Source organism: Scyliorhinus torazame, chromosome 8 (assembly GCF_047496885.1).
Source record: "Scyliorhinus torazame isolate Kashiwa2021f chromosome 8, sScyTor2.1, whole genome shotgun sequence".
NCBI lineage: Eukaryota > Metazoa > Chordata > Chondrichthyes > Carcharhiniformes > Scyliorhinidae > Scyliorhinus > Scyliorhinus torazame.
In genome coordinates this window covers 244,888,894-244,906,877 of record NC_092714.1, presented here as the reverse complement: position 1 = coordinate 244,906,877, position 17,984 = coordinate 244,888,894, and the positions used below count along the sequence as shown (strand labels likewise).

Genomic DNA, 17,984 nt, shown 5'->3' with positions numbered 1-17,984 from the left:
GAGAACGCGGAGGTTCAAATATACCAGGACTGGAGTGCAGAGGTGACGAAGAGGAGGGCCGGGTACAATCGAGCGAAGGCGGTGCTGCACAGAAAGAGGCTGAAGTTTGGCATGTTGCAGCCGGCGCGACTGTGGGTCACCTACAAGGACCGGTACTATTATTTTGCGTCTCCGGAGGAGGCGTGGGCCTTTGTTCAGGCCGAGAAGTTGGACACAGAATTGAGGGTTGGGATGGACGTTTGGGGATTGCGGTTGATATGTTACTTTTTGAGGGGAGGTCCCTTGCTCTTGTTTTTTTTTTCCTTTCTGGTTTGGTGTGGGTGGTTAGGGTGGGTTGGGCACTGTTTTGGTTGGGTTGGTCGGGGGGGCTCTTGGAGGGGGGTAAGCAAATGGAACAGGGGTGGATGGCCGGCAGTGAGATGGGGCCCGGCGGGGGAGGGCGAGGCCCGAGTCGGGGGTGAGGGATTGGACCTGTAAAAGGAGCTGCGCCAGAGGTGGCGGGGCTGGGTAGGTGGAAAGCGCGGGCTATTTACCGCGCTGAAGACTGGAGGGGGTGGGTCCGGGGCGGAGATGAGAGGGTTGTTTCCCCCGCTTGGGATGGGAGGGGGAGAGCCTGCGGATGGGGAATGGAAGAGGAGGGTGTGTCACACAATGGGAGGAGTCGAAGGAGAGGCCGGAGTGGCTGGGGTCAGCAGGTGTCAGCGGAAGTGCAATGGGGGGAGTAGAGCAGCTAGGATGGGTCCTAAGCCGAGGGTGGGGGGGTGGGTGGGGGGGGGGGAATCGAGTTGCTGCTGCTATGGTCAAGGGGGTGCTGGAGCGACTGGTGGGAGTCGAGACAGGGGGTCTGCAGCTGTGGGGAACGGGCCGGACGTGGGGTGCGTGCGCGTGGCTGGCCGAGGAGGGGTTATGGCTAGTCGGCGGGGGAGGGGGGCGGGTAGCCCCCTGATCCAGCTGATAACCTGGAATGTAAGGGGACTGAACGGGCCGGTGAAGCGGGCCCGCGTGTTCGCGTACCTGAAGGGGCTGGAGGCGGATGTGGTTATGCTCCAGGAGACACACCTGAAGGTGGCAGAACAGGTAAGATTGAGGAAAGGGTGGGTAGGTCAGATGTTTTATTCGGGGCTGGATGCCAAAAATCGAGGGGTGGCAATCTTGGTGGGAAAGAAGGTGTCATTCGAGGCGTCGAGCATTGTGGCAGACAATGGCGGTAGGTACGTAATGGTAAGTGGTAAGCTGCAGGGAGAGAGGGTGGCACTGGTCAATGTGTATGCCCCGAACTGGGACGATGCGGGTTTTATGCGGCGCATGTTGGGTCGGATCCCAGACTTGGAAATGGGGAGCCTGATAATGGGGGGAGACTTTAACACGGTGGTGGATCCGGCACTGGATCGCTCCAGGTCTAGGACGGGTAGGACGCCGACGGCGGCTAAAGTGCTGAGGGGGTTTATGGACTAGATGGGAGGGGTGGCCCCTTGGAAATTTGCAAGGCCAGGGGCTAGGGAATTTTCATTCTTCTCACATGTCCATAAGGCTTATTCCCGGATCGACTTTTTTATTTTGAGCAGGGCGCTGATTGCGAGAGTAGAGGATACCGAGTACTCGGCGATAGCCATTTCGGATCACACCCCGCATTAGGTTGACTTAGAGCTGGGGGAGGAGATGGCCCAGCGCCCGTTGTGGCGCTTGGAGGTGGGGCTGTTGGCAGACGAGGAGGTGAGTGAGCGGGTCCGAGGAAGCATAGAGAGGTACCTGGAGGCCAACGATAATGGGGAGGTCCGAGTGGGGATGGTATGGGAGGCGCTGAAGGCAGTGGTTAGGGGAGAGCTGATCTCCATTAGAGCCCACAAGGAGAGGAGGGAGCAGAGGGAGAGGTTGGTGGGGGAGATGGTGAGGGTAGACAGGTGGTATGCGGAGGTGCCCGAGGAAGGACTGTTGAGGATGAGGCGCAGCCTTCCGGCTGAATTCGACCTGGTGACCACCAGGAAGGCGGAGGTGCAGTGGAGGAAAGCCCAGGGGGTGATATACGAGTATGGGGAAAAGGCAAGCCGGATGCTGGCGCATCAGCTTCGGAAGCGGGACGTAGCTAGGGAGATCGGGGGAGTTAAGGACTGGGGAGGGAGTGTGGTGCGGAGTGGGGTTGGCATCAATGGGGTCTTCAGGGACTTTTATGAGGAATTGAATCGGTCCGAGCCCCCACTGGAGGAGGGAGGGATGGGCCGCTTTCTGGACCAATTGAGGTTTCCGAAGGTGCAGGAGGGACTGGTGGCGGGATTGGGGGCCCCGATTGGGCTGGAGGAGCTGACCAAAGGGATAGGGAGCATGCAGGCAGGGAAGGCACCGGGGCCGGTCAAATTCTATAAAAAATATATGGACCTGTTGGGCCCGTTGCTAGTTAGGACCTTCAATGAGGCAAGGGAGGGGGGGGCTTTGCCCCCGACGATGTCCCGGGCACGGATCTCCTTGATCCTGAAGCGGGACAAGGATCCCCTGCAGTATGGGTCTTACAGGCCGATTTTGTTGCTAAACGTAGATGCCAAGGTGCTGGCGAGGGTCTTAGCCACGAGGATTGAGGATTGTGTGCCGCAGATCATCCATGAAGACCAGACGGGGTTCGTGAAGGGGAGGCAGTTGAACGCGAATGTGCGGAGGCTCCTGAACGTTATGATGATGCCGGCGAGGGAGGGGGAGGCGGAGATAGTGGTGGCGATGGACGCTGAGAAAGCCTTCGATAGGGTAGAGTGGGGGTACCTGTGGGAGCTGCTGAAGAGGTTTGGGTTTGGGGAGGGGTTTGTCAGGTGGGTTAGGCTGTTGTATGAGGTGCCGATGGCAAGTGTGGCCATGAACAGGAGGAGGTCTGAGTACTTTCGGTTGCACCGAGGGACGAGGCAGGGGTGTCCCCTGTCCCCCCTGCTCTTTGCACTGGCGATTGAACCCCTAGCTATGGCACTGAGGGAGTCGAGGAACTGGAGGGGATTGGTGCGGGGTGGGGAGGAGCATAGGGTGTCGCTCTGTGCGGACGACTTGCTGCTATATGTGGCAGATTCGGTGGGGGGAATGCCGGACGTAATGAGGATCCTCAGGGAATTCGGGGATTTCCCGGGGTACAAGCTCAACATGGGGAAGAGCGAGCTGTTCGTGGTTCACCCAGGGGACCAGGAGAGGAGGATTGGCGAGCTCCCATTAAAAGGGCGGAGAGGAGCTTCAGGTATTTGGCCAGGAGCTGGGGGGCCCTGCATAGGCTTAATTTCACAAGGCTGGTGGATCAAATGGAGGAGGAGTTCAAGAGGTGGGACGCGTTGCCGCTGTCCTTGGCGGGTAAGGTGCAGTCATTCAAAATGGCGGTGCTCCCACGGTTTTTGTTCCTGTTCCAGTGCCTCCCCGTGTTTATCCCAAAGGCCTTTTTTAGGCGGGTTAACAGGAGTATAATGGGGTTTGTGTGGGCACGAGGGACTCCGAGGGTGAGAAGGGTGTTCCTGGAGCGGAGTAGAGATAGGGGGGGGCTGGTGCTGCCCAACTTCTGTGGGTACTACTGCGCCGCCAATGCAACGATGGTGCGCAAGTGGGTGATGGAGGGGGAGGGGGCAGCATGGAAGAGGCTGGAGACGGCGTCTTGTGTGGGTACGAGTCTGGGGGCGCTGGCAACGGCGCCGCTGCTGTTACCTCCAAGGAGGTATACCACGAGCCCGGTGGTGGCGGCTGCCCTCAAAATCTGGGGGCAGTGGAGGTGGCTCAGGGGGGAAGTTGGGGCCTCGGTGTGGACCCCAATACGGGGGAACCACCGGTTCGTCCCAGGGAGAGCTGATGGAGGGTTTTCGGGGAGGCACAGGGCAGGGATACGAAGGTTGGGGGACCTGTTTGTGGACGGGAAGTTCGCGAGCCTGGGTGAGCTGGAGGAGAGGTATGGGCTCCCCCCCGGGCAACACCTTCAGATACTTACAGGTAAGGGCGTTTGCCAGGCGGCAGCTGGTGGAATTCCCGCGGCTGCTGCCACGCACAGTACAGGACAGGGTGCTCTCGGGGGGGTGGGTGGGAGTGGGGAAGGTCTCGGAAACTTACCAGGTGATGCATGAGGAGGAGGAGACCTTGGTGGTGGAGGTGAAAGTTAAGTGGGAGGAGGAGTTGGGAGAGGAGATCGAGGAAGGGACGTGGGCAGATGCCCTAGGGAGGGTGAACTCTTCCTCATCGTGCGCAAGGCTCAGCCTCATACAGTTTAAGGTGCTGCACAGGGCACACATGACCGGGACAAGGATGAGCCGGTTCTTTGGGGGAGAGGACAGGTGTCTTAGGTGCTCAGGGAGCCCAGCAAACCACACCCATATGTTCTGGGTATGCCCAGCGCTGGAGGAGTTTTTGGAACGGCGTAGCAAGGACGGTGTCGAGGGTGGTAGGATCCAGGGTCAAACCGGGCTGGGGGCTCGCAATATTTGGGGTTGCAGGGGAGCCGGGAGTGCAGGAGTCGAAAGAGGCCGGTATTCTGGCCTTTGCATCCCTGGTACCCCGGCGAAGGATTCTTCTTCAATGGAAGGATGCGAGGCCCCCAAGCGTGGAATCCTGGATCAATGATATGGCGGGGTTTGTTAAGTTGGAGAGGGTAAAATTCGCCTTGAGAGGGTTGGTACAAGGGCTCTTTTGGCGGTGGCAACCGTTCCTAGACTTCCTGGCAGAACGGTAGACATTGGTCAATGGCAGCAGCAACTCGGGGGGGTGTGGGGGGGGTTACTTTATTTTTGTTTTTGTTATTTACACTGGGGAGGGTCTGAGGGGGTGTATATATTTGTTGTGCTGAGTCGGGGTGTTAATGTTAATTTATTATTTATGTACAGGGGGGAGGGGGGTATGGAGGGTTGCTTTTTTGGACTATGTTATGTACTTAACCCTGTTGGGTTCCTTTTTCATTTTGTTATTGATATTTTATGAAAACCTTAATAAAAATTATTTTATAAAAAAAGGCTGAAAATTGTAAATGGGGCCATTGTCTAACTGTGAGCTAGTAACGGTCAGCAAGCACAGGGGTGATGGTTGAACAAGATTTGCGTGAGCTAGAATATGAAGAGTAGTGGCTTGGATGGGATCAAGTTTATTAGATTGGAAGGTGGGAGGCTGGCCAAGAGAGCATTTTTTTAAATTTAAAGTACCCAATTCATTTTTTCCAATTAAGGACAATTTAGTGTGGCCAATCCACATACCCTGCACATCTTTGGATTGTGGGGGTGAAACGCAAACACGGAGAGAATGTGTAAACTCCACACGGACAGTGACCCAGAGCCAGGATCGAACCTGAGACCTTGGCGCTGTGAGGCAGCAGTGCTAACCACTGCACCACCGTGCTGCCCTCAAGAGAGCATTTTAATACATCCAGAGGTAGCAAGTTTAGGGGTGATGGCTTCAGCAATAAACGAGCTGAGGCAGGGCCGGAGTTCAGTGACGTTACAGATGTAGAAGTAGGCAGGCTTGGTGATGGGGCGGAATTTGATCTTGGGCACAAACACACCGTGGATGTTGGAATGGTCTGGCTCAGTTTCAGAGAGTTGTCAGGACGAGGGCTGTGAATGGTCGTCAGGGGACTGAGTCTTGAACAGGGACCAAAGACAATGGCTTCAGCTTTTCTAATATTTAATGTGAGGATATTTCTGCTTATCCGATATTGGATGTTGGACAAACAACGGGACAATGGAGAGGGTCAATCAGATAGAGGAGTCGATGGCGTAGTGATGTTGTAATTGGACTAGTAAACCAGAGACCCAGAGTAATGCTCTGGGGACCCAGGTTCAAATCCCACCACTGCAGATAGTGACATTTGAATTCAGTAAAAAGAAATCCAATGATGACCATGAAACCATGGTCGATTGTTGTAAAAACCCATCTGGTTCATTAATGTCCTTTAGGGAAAGGAATCTGCTGTCCTTACCTGGTCTGACCTTGATGTGACCCCAGACCCACAGCAATGTGGTTTACTCTTATCTGCCCCCTCAATGGCAATTAGGGATGGGCAATAAATGCTGGCACAGCCTGTGACTCCCATGAACGAATAAAAAAAAGGTGAGTGTCATCAGCATACACATGGAATCTGATCTGTATACAGTCAATGCTGCTGAGGGACAGCACTTAGAGGAAGGGGTCAAGGATAGGACCTTGGGGATCTCCAGTTGTAACGGTGCAGGGACAGGAAGAGAAAACATAGTGCGTTATTCTCTGATAAACTGATGCCGTGCATTCAGATGATGTCACTGAGGGGTAGCATGCAGTTGAGAAATTGGAGGGGGCCAAGGAAAGATCATAGTCAGAAAGCAAGTAGGCGTAATGCTCTTATTAGCTTCCCGAGCTACCAGCATTTTAAATATTGGCCGTTTGAGTTCACACAGCTGCACAATTGTCGCTCTCCTGCCGCCTGACTCGGTTTCCTCGCCTGTTTGACACTGACGGATGCTTGTTATTGTGTCTGTCCCTGCAGTTGACTTGCAGGCACTCTATTAGTGTGGTTGGGCCAGCTGAATTATGAAGTCAATTTCCAATTATTTTTTGATAAAAACTTTTTAATTGACCGAAGAATGTGATGAATTAACAAAAGAAATGTCTTCTTTAAAAGAAGGCAATTGTGAATTTATAGATTTTAGAAGAGGGCAAAGACGAGAAGTCAATCGAGATGGGTAACAGAAAAATATTCACAAAAAGATCGATCAATGTATCTATTGATTCAACTTGCTGGAACAAAATTCTCAACTTCATTCAAGATCCAGCTATAGGTTCTGGCTCACGGGTGAAAAACATATGCCAGAAATATATTATATTTACATGATATTCAGCAGCATTAAGGTTTTGTAATTTTGTCACAATGGCAACTGAAAACATGCTCTTAATCTAGAAAGTGTCATCTTGCTGTGTTTGGATTGAAATAAAGAACTTTATTACATGAAGGCTGAAACTGTCTGACACCATCAATATTTTAAAATACATGGAAATATTGAATACTAGGTTGTGGAATGTTGTTTAGCTAACCTGTGTTTATTCTACATTGGTAATTTAACTATTGTCTATGGGGTACAAAACTATTGTTCTTGCCTGTTATCACCTCCACGAGGAAACCATTGATCTCCCCGTGGGACTCATGGCGGCATATTGGTTAGTACTGCTGCCACACAGCGCCAGGGACCCAGGTTCGATTCCAGCCTTGGGTGACTATGTGGACTTTGTATGTTCTCCCAGGTGCTCCAGTTTCCTCCCACAGTCCAAAGATGTGCAGGTTAGGTGGATTGGTCATGCTTAAATTTCCCCAATATGGTTGGATGAGGTTATGGGGATAGGGTGGGAGATTGGGCTAAGATAGAGTGCTCTTTCAGTCGGTCAGTGCAGACTCGGTGGGCCAAATGGCCTCCTTCTGCACTGTAGTGATTCTAAGTATGAGCTTACCAGGTAGGGGGCAGAGGCCACCAATCTGGTGCTTGTTACAGACTTACATAAAAGCCGTCCCAAAGCAAGGCCGGGTGTGGTTAGTTCTCCCTGCAAGAACTGGAATGGGAGTGAGTTACTGCCTTGAGCAGAATATTGTAGTTAAATATCTGTTCCACTACCGATGGCTTCCTCAGATTACTAAATTGTCATAACCATAGACAAACAATGGCCCTGAGTGTTAATTATGAGTTCTGTATTGCTTTGTTTTGTGAGTGAATTAGAAAATGAAGCAAACTCTAAACAAAATCTTCATTCTATTGATGTGGATGCTGTACTGGTGCCCAGTTGATAATGAGGGTCAGTCTAATCAAATGGTTTCATCAATACCAGGAGTTTATAGTCTCTTAAAATAAATGAAAGAGATTTTCCTATCCAGGCTCCTTGTGTCCTCTGCAGTTTCTTAGTGGGCAGCCACAGATTTGCAAAGGGGCTGCAAGGGACGATTTCCTGGTTTATGGGATGTGCCTAATTAAGATTGAGCTGAGTTGACATTGTCCTATTCAAGACAATGTTCTATTGGATTGCCAAGCGATAGTGCTCTGGTTTCTCTTATTGTTGTGTCTGCAGTGTGATGTAACAGATGTGTTAAAATTCAGACTTTCTCAATGCATTTGAAAAGAAAGGCTTGTATTTATAGAACACATTTCACTGCCTCAAAGATGTCCCAAAGTGCTTGACAGCCGAGGAAGAATGCTGTAATGTGGAAAGACAGCTGCCGATGTTTACAACGCAAGCTCCAGCAAATATGATCAACCAGGTAATTTGTTCTTGTGATGGTGATGGAGGGATAATATTTGGCCAGGACACTTGGGCTAACTCCCTTGCTCCTCTTTGAAATAGTGCCATGGGATTTATTTTACGTCTGAGGATCTCAGTTTAGTTCCCTTGTACAGCCCTTCAAGCCGGCGGGATATTCCAGTCGCGGTGAGGCCGACTGCCACTCCCCGCCACCCTGGCGGGTTCCCTGGCCGCGGGATGGGCGAGCCACACAAAACATTGTGGACAATGGTGAGACCAGAATATCCTGCCAGCGGCCAATAGCTAGCCGCCTCCCGCAGGGGGAAACTGGAAAACCCCGTCCAAAAGATTTATACCACGTTGCAACAAATTGGAGGCAAGAATATAACAAACATTTGGTCTGATGGCACAGCACTACTCGCAGAATCAAAAAAAGCCTACAAAATATCTTAGATCAATTAAAGTCTAGAAGTTTTGAATATGCGTTGAGTATGAACACTAAAAAGACAATGGTGGGAAAGGGGTGGGGGAGGATTTTCCACACACCGCATGGCGCCCGGTGGCTCGCTGTTGATGGAATTTTTTGGTCCCAACGCAGGCAATGGGATTATCCATTGAATCCACCCCACTCTGCTGGGAAACCCGCAGTGGGGATTCACTGTGGCAGGACTGGAAAATCCTGCTGGCGAGAACGGATCGAAAATCTTCCCTCAAAAAACGATGGTAGTGAGGAGCAATACGTTAGAAGAAAGTAGAGTGAAGGTTAAAGTGGATGGTGTCACACTGGAACAAGTAGATAAGTTTGTTGATTTCGGGCAAATGATAACAGAAGATGGGAGATATGATGCCAAAATTAAGAGAAGGATAGAAACAATTTTGAGAAGGTGAAGGATTTATTAACAACAATAACACTCAACCTTGTAACAAGGAAAAACTCATAAGATGCTATACTCTTTACCAGGCTCGTGAGTGGGCCACATGAATGACCCTCCTTCATCTCAGTGGGCCACAAGATGGCAATCAGGCTTGTTCACGAACCATAATCATTTGAATAAGATTAAATACATTTAATACACACTAAATATTTCATAACGAGTTATGGAAAATGCTTAATCATTTATTCATTTATAGAACTGTTTTCAACTTCAAATGTTAAGAACAAAATAAATAGTTATACTTTGGAAACAGAGGGAGTGCACGGCTCCCACAGTCAATGCTATGAGCAATCAGCAAGTACCTCACGTCATTTGCCCTTGCTTTATGTGCGTATCACGTTTGTCATACCGGTGGGGAAAAAAATTGCACGGACGGAATTGAGCAGAATGGGACAACCCTGCACATGCGCAACAGTCAACAAAATGTCTTCTGGAGCTCATTCAGAACCCAGATGGACTGCATGTGGCCCCCGCCGCGTTTGAAACATGGACAATAAATAAACATCTGTGGAAGAAAATAGAGCCCTTTGAAATGTGGATGCTAAGACTTATGATAAAAAGCCCATACAGACCAAAGGACTAAGGAAATGGCAAGGACAAAAATAACTCTTAAAAATGTGACATCCAGCAAGGAAAATGTCAGTACTTTAGACGCTTATTCAGAGGTGAAAAGCTGCAGAGTTCCCTCCTGGAAGGCAAAGTGGAGGGCGGCAGAAAGCGGAGACGACCTCGGCGTAGTCGAACGACGGACATTATAGATGAGCTGCAGTGGATGAGTGAGGATGGCGCAAGACTGGCAAGCGTGACTTACCATGACAGCACATCTCCTGTTGGGAGCAACGATGAGCCGCAACAACAACAAATTTTGAATCGATTAAATCTAAAGTTTTCTACATTAGGACTTGCTGAGGAGCTGACACAAGGACCAATATTCCATTGTGTGTCATAATATCATGACTTGTATAAACATAGCTTTTTAAAATCTATCTGTTTGCACAAGACTAGCACTTCAGGCTAACAGGGGATGTGCCAGCATGGCTGCACTCCTCTTATGGATTTGATCGTCTGGTTGCTTTTAAATGTCAGAGAACCGCCAAGTTAAGACTACTCTTGAAATCGTAGCTGGTAAATTTAAATGCCAGAATAATTCAATTATGTTCTGCAAACAGATGCTGCCTTTGAGTTATTGAAAGTATAAATGTTTACAGATGTGTTATTGATGTTGGTCCCAGAATATCATCCCTGTCTTCGACGGGAAGGTTTGCAGTTCTGAAAGAAGCCTACGCTGTTACCAGAGGAGTGTTTTTCCAGATCACCATCCCTTCGGTAGGCCACTAGCAACCTGGACTCAGCACTGTCTGGTATGAAATGCCAGGGAAGCAGGATTCAGGTGAAGGGCAATCTGAGTAGCCAGTGCAAATACCAGTATAATACCAGGCACGAGTAATTGAGGTGACCTAACTCAATGTGCACCTTCAGAGTTGGGACTCAGAGCGACAGATTGGACAACGCAGTTATAACTAGGGAAGAACTCGGAACTAAATGTAAAATCCAAATCAAATTCAATTGGAAGGATTTTAATTTGGGCAAATTTGAAGGAGTTGGACAATTTCCTCCACAAGTGGTCAAGTTGCCATCTTTTGCTGTGACGTATTTCGCACACATAATAATAATAATAATAATAGCTTATGGCAAGTGAAGGGCTGGAGCATTTGAAAATCTTACAAGTTGAGAAGGATTGTAATTAGAATAAACTACTTGACATTTAAGTGTTCCTGATATGTGCTCCTGCTGCCAACACAATCACCTTATCCAATATGGTGGGTGTCATGATTTTGGCTGGGAATGTCAATGTACTGTCTGCCGAGCATGTTGGAAGTTTAGGAGGACAGTTAGCATCTGTTAAACAGGCACTGTGTGGCTAATTGTCGAGGCACCAGTTTCATGGGGAACCTCCAGTTGTAATGTTGATTTTCATGGAAACATGAGCCTTGCTATCAGAGCCATGTGCCAAATGTGATGAATGTAGAAATGATTATTTATTATATTTCTTATTTGTGGAATTAATGTTATTAATAAACCTGGTTTAAAATACATACAGACAGTATCTACTAAAGCTGTAATTACGGAGTCGTAAAAGTTGAGGTAATGATTGATTTTAACCATTTACTTGTTTACAGAGGGATGGCTAACAGGATATTGTTTTGATTGCTGGAGATTTCATGGAGAGTAGATAATTTACGAGGGATTGTATTTAGTCCTAGCTAAGCAGGTGATGGGACATCTTCGTGGGATACAAATGAAGTAATTAATGGAAGGAGCCAGATCTGTCTGTAGTTTGTAATTTTTCCAAATGCTGTTAGGTTGAGCAAAGGAAACTGACAAGACAGAAGGTTGCCTTGGTGCTTGTGGGGGAGAGGTAGGGTGGGAGGGAGGGGGGGGGGGGATGGGGCGGTGTTGCCCTGTTGCTTGTGGGGAGGTCCCCTGTGTCTGTGTGGTTTTTTTTTTATAACACAGATTGGGACTCCTCAATCTCTGTTGAGCAAGTGTTGCTAGCTCTATCAGTCCCCACCCCACCAGTGTGATGGCAGAAACCATGCCCCCAGATTTTCTGTGCATATGAGTACTTGGGAATCTGGAGAGAAAACTCATTATCTGCATGCCGCTTTTCTTGATAATCCAGCACTCTGCAAAGAGTGCAAAATTCAATCGTCTGTGTGTATCTGTGAGAGAGAGAAAGTGTATGTGTGTATTTATGTGAGAGAGGGAATGTGAGTGTATGATTGTGTGAGTTAGAGAATGTGTGTGTGTTTGTGTGAGAGAGAGAATATGTGTGTGTTTGTGTGAGAGAGAATGTGAGTGTATGTTTGTGTGTGAGAGAGAATATGTGTGTGTTTGTGTGCGAGAGAATGTGTGTGTGTTTGTGTGAGAGAGAATGTGAGTGTATGTTTGTGTGAGAGAGAGAATATGCGTGTGTTTGTGTGAGAGAGAATGTGAGTGTATGTTTGTGTGTGAGAGAGAATATGTGTGTGTTTGTGTGAGAGAGAATGTGTGTGTGTTTGTGTGAGAGAGAATGTGTGTGTATTTGTGTGAGAGAGAGAATGTGTGTGTGTTTGTGTTAGAGAGAGAATGCGTGTGTATTTGTGTGAGAGAGAATGTGAGTGTATGTTTGTGTGAGAGAGAGAATATGTGTGTGTTTGTGTGAGAGAGAATGTGTGTGTATTTGTGTGAGAGAGAATGTGTGTGTGTTTGTGTGAGAGAGAGAATGTGTGTGTATTTGTGTGAGAGAGAATGTGTGTGTATTTGTGTGAGAGAGAATGTGTGTGTATTTGTGTGAGAGAGAATGTGTGTGTATTTGTGTGAGAGAGAATGCGTGTGTGTTTGTGTGAGAGAGAGAATGCGTGTGTGTTTGTGTGAGAGAGAGAATGCGTGTGTGTAACCAGCGCATCTTCCCTTTTTATTCCTACTTGCTAGCAAAATTTTAGAATCACTAAGGCAGCAACTTACATCATCGCATCATGTCACACATTTCAAATTGTTACCCTGGGTTATGGATCCTCGCTGTACAATGCTTTTTTAAAATCAATGTTACGGTTGTCATAGTAGAAATATCACAATCTATTGTCCACTGAAACATATCAACATCTTAAATGGCCAGCAAGATGTGACATGCCATTTAAGAAAGATGTTGATGTAATTCTCTATTTCTGAGCTGGTTTCCAACTGAAATCTCTTGATTGAAAGGACAGCAATTTGATTTATTTGAACTATTAAACCATGAGTTCCACTATGAAAGGATCTTTGAATGAAGAAGATCTCTCTTCCACTAAACATGTTTTCCTAAAACAAGATCACTTTGTGGTTGTTATTAACAGTTGATTTCTTGAATCAAGCACAGCAATTCACAAATCCTGGATTACAAAAGCTACTTAATCATTTAATGACTTCCAAAAGGAATATGAAAGTGGTGATAATGAAACATTGTCTACCATAAAATAATAGCAATGCATTTTCTGCAACAAAACAGCAGGACATACAGGGGAAATGAGCATGGAAACTTACTTCCGCTGACTGATCTGCTCACTGAGTGACTGTTGTGTGGCCTTGAGATAGCTTTGACGTCTTGCTGCAGTCTTTGGGGATGGTTTAGGGCTCATTTCAGAGTCCTCGCTGTCGTCATCTCCCATCGCCTTTATGTAGCTGCCACTCCGCATGCGTCGACAGGGAATTTCTCCCACTTTTCCACGGGAAAGAGTGCTAGTCCAGTCATCATGGAGAGGGACCTGCTCAAGATGGAGTAACCTTCATTAGACTAAAAAATTTTACACTTCATTTGTTTCAATGATGGTCAAAGAATAACAGCATTGTATTGTTCCATGGAGATTAGATATGCACCTTGATAAAATTTACTGGTGGTTTGAACATCCGTTTATGACAGAATTATTGTTGGCCCGATGATGTGACATAATGCACCTGTGGACCATCATCTTATTTGTTTTTATACTCATTTGTCTCTCACCTGGCATTACAACCACCGTTACTCTCAAAAGACTATCATGGAGCAAAATAATTGTTTTATTCTTTCCTGGTATGTGGGCGTCTCTGGTAAGGCCAGCATTTGTCACCCATCCCTAACTGCCCTTGATATCATAGAATCATAGAATTTACAGTGCAGAAGGAGGCCATTCGGCCCATCGAGTCTGCACCAGCCCTTGGAAAGAGCACCCTACCTAAGCCCACACCTCCACCTATCCCCGTAACCCAGTAACCCCACCTAACCTTTTTTTTTTGGACACTAAGGGCAATTTAGCATGGCCAATCCACCTAACCTGCGCATCCATGGACTTTAGGAGGAAAGTGAGAATCATGTTGTTTTCATATAATTTCAAGGTTCACATCATATTCACCAATATACAAACCTATTATTTTGTAAGTCTACTTTATCGCCGGTCATATATATATTGCATTATATGCATCAATATAGTGACACCATAGCTCTTGAAGTTTTATAAGCTGCTTACACATGGGACAAAAGACAAGTTTCAAACTTCAGATATGTAAATTTTTTTCCTTTACTTCATCAATATTCAGAGCTTTAAGGGACAAGCAATATTTCAGGATGCTATTGCCAATGGACCATGTTCTGCACAAAAACGCCTTCAGCTTATCGATAGATATCTGCAATGTTCAGCTTGCAGTTTAAAAACACAATTAATACCTTCACCAATCAAAGGGCAATTTTCAGACTCTAGTTTGAGCTTTTCTTAAGAAATTTGAATATAATTTATAAGCAAAATCATTGTTAACCATTGAATTTGCAAACTGCGTGCATTAGAAAATTGCCTTTTCTGCAAGCGTGATTCGTATAACTATACAGCACCGAAAATACCATTTGGCCCATTGTGCCGGAGTCAGACATTTGAAAGAAAGATTGAGTTTCCCCCGCTCCCCTGCCAACAATGCGTAGCCATGTCAATTTTTCCCTTCAACTCTGTACGGGTTTAAATCAGCATCTTTGCTTCAAAAACTCAGTCATTACTGCAGCAATTACTTTTCGAAGATTCTCCAAATGCCAGATTGCAAACGAAAGCGCCTCCATCAATATCAGCCAATGTTGGCACCACCTCATTGTGAACTAATTTTGATACATTCAGGATGCTACTCCGAGCATTTGGACACTCCTGTGCAATATGATGGCCTGTCATATTCGTGTATGATAATGAGCTCCCAGCAGCTTTGTCACTCACTCAGATATTTCAGACCTGACTAGAAATGGCAGCACAGCTATTACAGCCCAAAAACCTGTGGAAATTGGATTTATCCTAATTTGCAGACCACAAAACTCATTTGAATGCCAAAGAGTCGTTGAAAATATTGAACAAATCTGGCATCATGCATGTCTCTATTCCATGCTGTTGATTTTGAATATTAATAGTTGAAGCCATTTGTCACAGCAGAAATAAAGTATTCTGATTTTTTTTGCTTTTCTAATGCATAACAATGTTATATCATTTTATTCTCTTGACTATTTTGAGCTAATAAGACCATAAGAGTATAAGACATAGGAGCAGAATTAGGCCACTCGGCCCATCGAGTCTGCTCCGCCATTCAATCATGGCTGATATTTTTCTCATCCCCATTCTCCTGCCTTCCATAACCGTGCCTCCCCATGCTGCTCTTGCTCATGTATTTGCTTAGTTTGGCCCCTTATTCCGCACTGTAACCAATCACTGTTTGTCGATGTACCATTTGTCAATGTTCTCTGTTGATTATTCTTTTGTCTACTATGTACGTACTGTGTACGTTCCCTCAGCCACAGAAAAATACTTTTCACCGTACTTTTCACTGTATTTTTCACTGAGTGTCTTTAAAACAGAGATAGATAGGTTTTTGATCAATAAGGGGATCAGGGGTTGATTGATTGATTTGATTTATTGTCACATGTAAATGTGACAATAAATAAAATCAATCAATCAACCCCTGATCCCCTTATTGATCAAAAACCTATCTATCTCTGTTTTAAAGACACTCAGTGATTTGGACTAGTGCTGTAGGCATGGATAGCACAATTGCTTCACAGCTTCAGGGTCCCAGGTTCGATTCCGGCTTGGGTCACTGTCTGTGTGGAGTCTGCACGTCCTCCCCGTGTGTGCATGGGTTTCCTCCGGGTGCTCCGGTTTCCTCCCACAGTCCAAAGATGTGCAGGTTAGGTGGATTGGCCGTGATAAATTGCCCTTAGTATCCAAAATTGCCCCTAGTGTTGGGTGGGGTTGCTGGGTTGTGGGGATAGGGTGGAGGTTGTTGACCTTGGGTGGGGTGCTCTTTCCAAGAGCCGGTGCAGACTCGATGGGCCGAATGGCCTCCTTCTGCACTGTAAATTCTATGACTCTATGACTCTAATGGAATAATCTGGCTATCACTGAAACACATGCCAGATAAGACTATTAAGACATAAGACATAGGAGCAGAATTAGGCCACTAGGCCTATCGAGACTGCTCCGCCATACCATCATGGCTGATATTTTTCTCATCCCCATTTTCCTGCCTTCTCCCCATAACCCCAGATCCCCTTATTGATCAAAAACCTATCTAGCTCTGTTTTAAAGACACTCAGTGATTTGGCCTCCACAGTCTTCTGCGGCAAAGAGTTCCACAGATTCACCACCCTCTGGCTGAAGAAATTCCCCCTCATCTCTGTTTTGAAGGATCGTCCTTTTAGTCGGAGATTGTGACCTCTGCTAGTTTTTCCGACAAGTGGAAACATCCTCTCCACATCTACTCTAACCAGGCCACGCAGTATCCTGCAAGTTTCAATAAGGTCCCCCCATATCCTTCTAAGTCCAACAAGTACAGACCCAGAGTTCTCAACCGTTCCTCATACGACAAGCTCTTCATTCCAGGGATCATTCTTGTGAACCTCCTTTGGACCCTTTCCAAGACCAGCACATCCTTCCTTCGTTACAGGGCCCAAAACTGCTCACAATACTCCAAATGGGGTCTGACCAGAGTCTTATATAGCCTCAGGAGTACATCCCTGGTCTTGTATTCTAGCCCTCTCGACATAATGCTAACATTGCATTTGCTTTCCTAACTGCCGACTGAACCTGCACCTTAACCTTAAGAGAATCGTGAACAAGGACTCCCAAGTCCCTTTGTGCTTCTGATTTCCTAAGCATCTTTTTATTTAGAAAATAGTCTATGCCTCCATTTCTCCTTCCAAAGTGCATAACCTCACACTTTTCCACATTATATTCCATTTGCCACTTCATTGCCCACTCTCCTAGCTTGTCCAAGTCCTTCTACAGCCCGCCTGCTTCCTCAATACTACCTGCACCTCTACAAATCTTTGTATCATCTGCAAACTTAGCAACCGTGCCTTCAGTACCTTCTTCCAGATCATTAATGTATATTGTAAAAAGTTGTGGTCCCAGCACAGACCCCTGAGGCACACCACTAGTCACCAGCTGCCATCCTGAAAAAGACCCGTTGATCCCGACTCTCTGCCTTCTGCCAATCAGCCAATCCTCTATCCATGCTAGAATCTTACCCTGAACACCATGGACTCTTAACTTATTTAAGTCTCCTATGCGGCACCTTGTCAAAGGCCTTCTGGAAATCTAAATAAATCACGTCCCCTGGTTCTCCTTTGTTTAACTTCTTTGTTACTTCCTCAAAGAACTCTAACAGATTTGTCAGACATGACCTCCCCTTGACAAAGCCGTGTTGACTCAGTTCTATTTTATCATGCACTTCCAAGCACTCTGCGATCTCAACTTTAATAATGGACTCTAAAATCTTACCAATGATCAAAGTCAGGCTAACCGGCATATAATTTCCCGTCTTCTGCCTCCCTCCCTCCTTAAACAGTGGTGTTACATTAGCCACTTTCCAGTCCTCTGGGACCCTTCCTGCCTCCAGTGATTCCTGAAAGATCATCACCAATGCCTCCACAATCTCCTCAGCTATCTCTTTTAGAAACCTGGGGTGTAGTCCATCTGGTCCAGGTGATTTATCCACCTGCAGACCTTTCAGTTTCCCCAGAACCTTCTCCTTAGTCATGGTCGCTGCACTCACCTCTGCCCCTGCTTCTCCTGGAGCTCTGGCATCCCACTGGTGTCTTTAATCAATGTGCTATTGATTAAATAATGACAGTTTTCTAGCATGGGGGAATAGTGATGCAAGATCACCCCAAGTCTGATCAAGGTGATGCAGTCATGGAGATGTTTTCTTGACTTCTTGTCCCCATGAATGCAGCATGCAGCCCAGTGCTGAACTCACCGCTAACTGATTTAATGCTCAGCAGCGGCTCCAGATGTATGCATGGCTATCTCACACTTCTTAAAGGCAACCTATATTTTTTAA

The 17,984-nt window shown here is 46.9% G+C and overlaps 1 protein-coding gene across 2 annotated transcripts in view; it reads right to left on the bottom strand.

The window, feature by feature from the left end:
- The window catches only part of LOC140428497 (disks large-associated protein 4-like), a 730,056-nt gene that overhangs the window by 296,566 nt on the left and 415,506 nt on the right, over positions 1 to 17,984 (bottom strand). For both annotated transcript variants that reach the window (XM_072515044.1, XM_072515045.1), the window contains exon 4: positions 13,185 to 13,405. In XM_072515044.1, coding sequence (XP_072371145.1) covers positions 13,185 to 13,405 — 221 coding nt within the window. The remainder of the gene's footprint in view (positions 1 to 13,184; positions 13,406 to 17,984) is intronic.